The sequence below is a fragment of the Octopus bimaculoides genome, chromosome 14, assembly GCF_001194135.2.
Source record: "Octopus bimaculoides isolate UCB-OBI-ISO-001 chromosome 14, ASM119413v2, whole genome shotgun sequence".
Taxonomy (NCBI): Eukaryota; Metazoa; Mollusca; class Cephalopoda; order Octopoda; family Octopodidae; genus Octopus; species Octopus bimaculoides.
In genome coordinates this window covers 3,007,892-3,013,471 of record NC_068994.1, presented here as the reverse complement: position 1 = coordinate 3,013,471, position 5,580 = coordinate 3,007,892, and the positions used below count along the sequence as shown (strand labels likewise).

Here is a 5,580-nt window from a genome sequence, read left to right as displayed (position 1 = left end):
GTTGTACGTACACAGAGACTCAGCATCCAGTGTTTGAGTTGTGTATAGTTTTCCTGAGTTGGTGACATTAAATAAGTGAGAACCACTCTCGACTGTCCTTTGTAGTTGTGTAAATGTAATGAGAGTGTGTTGTTGATGTGTGAGAGGGTGTGATAAGTTAGAGTCAACAGCAATGTCTCCTATATAGGTGTGAGGACTGTCTTCTTCCTTGACATGGTATGTAATATCTATGGACAGTACAAGGGTGATCAGTAAATGTAGAAGACACAGTAGACCAATATATGCTGTCATGTCTGGAATTCTTCATCACACTTTAGCAGGAGAAATTTCTACAAAACACCAGAAACACATTTAAAGTTTATGTATAATTTAACAAACTTAATTCTATTTATAATAATCAGCGTGAAACTTCTATTTCTATCTCTAAACGTGTTCCATTAGTTGCAAATGTGCAGTCTTCTGAGATCTGACAATCTTTAAGACAATATATAACGAGAGTTATCTCCCTCGAATAAATCTTCCATCTTTATCAGAAATATGAAACGTCTTGTTTAAGTTATTTTTCAATGTGCTTTTCCGTGAAAATTCAGTCTATTTTCAGAGTTAGCAATTAAACATTTCAGGTTTAATGTCGATAAATTCTGAACAGATTCATGTATTTCTTAAAAAAATATATGTATCCTGAAATAACGGTTCCAAATTTTGGCACAAGGCCAGCAACATCCTGGGTGGGGTTAAGTTTATTACATTGGCCCCAGTCTTCAACTAGTGCTTATTTTACTGAAAGGATGAACGGCAGAGCTGACTTTGGCAGTATTTGAACACAGAATGTAATGACAGATGAAAAGCAGCTAAGTATTTTGTCCAGGTTGCCAACGAATCTGCTAGCTTGCCACCATCATGCATACTGATGTATTAAAAACTAATATAGAAAAGATGAATACCAAAGTGAGATACTAAATATCTTGGAATTAAACTCAAATCGCTTGGTATTGTTTCTATGGCTGGATACCCTTCTTGTTGCCAAACACTATACAGTGAGTACTGGTTGCCTTTCATGTTGCACCAGCTCCAGCTACGTCACCAAGTATCTTATGAGACAAGACAACACACACACACCACATCGACATGTAACTCCAACTCAATGTGTTGAGTGCTCTTTTCTTTCATTTGTTCTCTCTCGTGTATTTCTGTGTATGCATATATATTCTTTCATTTGTTTCAGTCATTTGACTCTGGCCATGCTAGAGCACTGCCTTTAGTGGAACAAACCAACCCCAGAACTGATTCTTTGTAAGTCTAGTACTAATTCTATCATTCTCTTTTGCTGAACTGTCAAGTTACTGGGATGTAACCAGTGAGATCATTTCAAGAAATCCGGAAATCATCTCTCAATGTTCATTTACATGCTCAAGGGAAGGAATGCATAATATTTGCATTAAGGGACAACTGTTTCCATGTTTCAGTCTCTTAGACATCATCAGCATAGCGTAGTCTAAAAGAGCATTCACATTATTTGACAAAGACATTGCATATAGAGGAAATGACTTATGAATAACTTTTCACCATTATTGTTTTCATAATTAAAAAAAAACAAGGAGATCAGGGAAAGAATTCCAATGTGACAATGGCATCAAAGAGCAATAAATAAAGGTTTGATGTAATGAATGTTTTATACAAAATGGTTCTAAATAAATTGAAAATTGAAGTGGAGAAAGAAACCCTGGTGACAATACATGCTACTCTTAAAATACTGTGAGAGCAAAGGAATAGGTCTGTCAGCTGAAGCTAAAACAGAATCAATCACATAAGAGAGTGTTGGCACCATGAAACTCCTCTTCTCAGGACTATAATATTTGCTTCAGTTCAATGTGCCATTCTCTTTCCAGCATGTGAAAGGAAAGTAAACAAAATATCACAGACTGCTTTACAAGTTCTTGATTAATAAAGGATAATTGGCATTAAATTAACTCATAAAGTCAAGAACAATCTCTACAGCAGAGTGAAATGAGGGGGAAAACAACCATGAAAACTTTGATAACCAGATGTAAAATTTATCAATGAGAATTACAAAACGTCTCTTATCATTAATGAAGGAGGCCAGAAAATCTCAGTGAATTATCAACCAATTTAACAAAAACTATATATTTTTTAATTGTTATATGTATACAAATATACATTTTTCAACAAATATAACATGACAAACTCTGATTGACTTCTCTCACTGTCAGCTGCTTCATTTTAGGCCAAAAAAAAAATTTTTTTTTCTAATCCTAAAAAGTGTTACAAATACATTTAGAGAATACTGAAAGCAATAAATAGAATGTTATTGGATCAGAGGACGTTGTCAAACCTGATAGAGGATATCTAGAAGACTTATTCATCCAATATCTTCAAGGAATATTTAATTTGTTGAAAAAAAAAGGATTATTAAAATTTGACAGAGAGGTATAGATAACACAGAATAATTTATGAAATAATGCTGAATATTTCACAATATATCTTAAAGGTACAAAAATAGGGACTGTAAAATATTTCAGTAGAGGTTGTTCATAGAAATTTATCTATAATTATCACCCTGAAATATTTAGATCTATTTACTAAGTGTAATAATGATAATTTAACCCCCATTTAGATATATTTTGTAAGCTTTATATCATACTGCTACACATAATATAATTTTGTGATGTCTGTTAATTTGCAGAAAGAGGATATTATTTCTGACCAATTCTCAAAAAATCTACAAAATTCATTGATTGTTGTCAGAGTTAATATATTTTAACAACACAGGACAATATTGTCAGTTTATACCTCATAACAAATATCTTAAATAACAATTCTACTATTCTAAATAAATCAACATCTTAATAATAACAACAATAATAATAACAAAATACACTTTTTGCATACAGAGAAATGTATAATTGATATTTAACAGGGTGGGTATCTATCTATATATCTCTCTACCCATATATATATATATATATATATATATATATATATATATATATATGGATATTAATATTAGTGATCTGTTAGAGATTATTCAAACTAGACAAAGATTAAGATTTAATAAGTGAATTATTATAAACTATAATGACATACATTATTAACACCCAGTCTTACTGGCGTTCAATCAATGTTTTCTGACAGTTGAATAAATATATATACACCTAGTTTGGACTATATTAGACCAATATTATATATAAAATATATGTATAGTCTAATATCTCTTGTGTGATTCCAACATTAAAAGACATAATCCAGTACGAAGTAATTGTAATACAATGACTACTGCAGTTCTTGTTGCTATTAATGGTGGCAGTGATGGTTAGAACTCTCGATCCTCCACTATCCCAGTCCCTGTGTATAAACATACAACATGGCAGACATTTTAGATATTATCCTTACCCTGTCTTTCATTAGAAACACATATAATATAAATGTTACAATGAATATGAAAAGATAATAAAGAGAAAGAGAGAGAGACTTACCTGCATTGTTTAATCCTTCACTGTAGTTGTGTGTGATGGATGATGTGTATCCTGCTGTAGTGTTCCACTCTAACTGCTGCTGCTGCTGAAGTGGTATTATAGTGGTACAACTGCTGTTGTAGTAGTGTTCCTGTGTTACTGCTGCTGCTGCTGTTGTTGTAGTGGTGGTGGTGTTCCTGTGTAACTGCTGATATAATAGTGTGACAGTTGCTGTATGTAGTGGGAGGTGAGATGTTAGCCAGATGCTGGTGTGTGCTAGTTACAACTCTATGTCCTCCACACACACACACACAATTGTGTGTATGATGAACAAAGAAAAAAGCTATCAGCCTCACTTTCAATATTGAAAGAAATCTAGAAAATCTCTCTCATCCAATAGGAAATGACTGCAATGTTGTCTGTGTCACACAAACACGTCAAATAAGAGAATTCATGTTAAACAGAAGCAACTTCACTTTTTCTATCTAATAAAAACACTAAGTTTTCATATTTAATGTTAGGAAATTTGTATTAAAATATAAGATTTATAATAATATTTCTTGATATTTGATACGTTATTATTAACTTCACTATAAGAATACATTTTCAGGATTCCTATCAGAAACAAAATGATTTTAGAAGAAGTCATCAAAGATTTCATTATTTAAGAAGTTTGCATGATTGGATAAACTGAAAACGAAGTAAATTAGGAGAAACAAATATATTTCTGACTAAAAAAATTAAAAAAACACATGATTTTCTGATATTTTATACTTTATACTTCATGAAATATGAAACTTTTGAATTTCAAAATCAAAGCAAACTTCAGAACTGAGTTGGTAGTTTTAGCATGTGACCAATATAGGAGACAATACTATATTGGAAGGTGTGGGAATCAACAGTTATTTGTCTGTACTGATATTGATTAGTTTATATCTCAAAATTTAATATACAGTGAATATAAAAGAAAAAGAGAAAAAACCAAAAGAAGAATATGCTAAATAAAAGTAAAATAATGGCAGAATTTAGTATGATACTAATTAATAGTAGAATTAGTATCAAACTAAAAGATACTATAACTAAACATTTTAGGTTAAATCAGGTTAATTTATCTAAGTTTAGTGAAATGTCTATACTAAAACTGACAGTAAAATAAATGTTTGATATTAATTAGCTATGGTAATGTAGGGTTGTAATATTTAATGTAACCGAGATGCGATAAAGGGATGATAGTAGATACCACTGTAAGGCTCTCAATGTGTGTAACGTGTGAAAGAAACATAGAGTTGATATTTTTTATATGAATATAAAGTATTGTATAAGATTTGGTGTGTGAGAGAATCATTTAACAATAGTCATGGAACATCTACTATGTTGGCTGTAGATAGGTATCTTGTATTTGTTGTCCCTTTAGTATTGTGGCTGCAACTGGATTGTCATTGGTATATTCTGCAAAATATCAAATATACAAACACAAATTACATTTCAATATAACAACTCCAATATATAAAGATAGAAACATTGATCTTATATTACACACAGCATAACATTATATATTGTCCTACAGTAATAAAGGTAATTACATTTATATGTTATGTTTTGATAAAAGTTACCTGGTTCTGCAGGTGTCTCATCATATGGTTTAGTCTTGCCATTACTCTTGCTAGCTTCTCTGTCCTTTTGGGATGTTAAGGTGTCACTGTTGTAGTTGCAACTGGTGCGACGTTCTTGACTATGGATTGAATCACATCTCTGTTGATTAGAAAAAAGGAATCACTCCTAATAAAACTCTTTATATAAATACTTTATATAAAGTGCATTGTATTTCTATATTGAATGCTGTAACTGTTTTTATATCTCTAACGTTATAAAAAATAATCAATTCGAACAGCAAAAGCTATACAAAAAATAATAACTAAAGACATAAACCATTTTGTACACATTAGGGACTGCTTGAACATATGTCAATAATGGATAAAATACTTTTATAATAAAAAATAAAACAAAAACATCTATTATCCAAAATAATATTTACCTGAGGAACAGGTGGAAGTCTTCTTTGTGTTGTTGAGAATTTCCACTCATCTGGTGTCTGTTCCATCTCCAG

The 5,580-nt window shown here is 31.2% G+C and overlaps 1 protein-coding gene across 1 annotated transcript in view; it reads right to left on the bottom strand.

The window, feature by feature from the left end:
• LOC106867365 (protocadherin Fat 4) overlaps nucleotides 1–5,580 on the bottom strand; it is a gene marked incomplete at its 3' end in the record, with an annotated part of 101,855 nt that overhangs the window by 28,271 nt on the left and 68,004 nt on the right. Inside the window, exons 26-28 of the mRNA XM_052973000.1 lie at nucleotides 5,087–5,225; nucleotides 3,495–3,704; nucleotides 1,407–1,495 (exon numbers count right to left, since the gene is read on the bottom strand). Coding sequence (XP_052828960.1) covers nucleotides 1,407–1,495; nucleotides 3,495–3,704; nucleotides 5,087–5,225 — 438 coding nt within the window. The remainder of the gene's footprint in view (nucleotides 1–1,406; nucleotides 1,496–3,494; nucleotides 3,705–5,086; nucleotides 5,226–5,580) is intronic.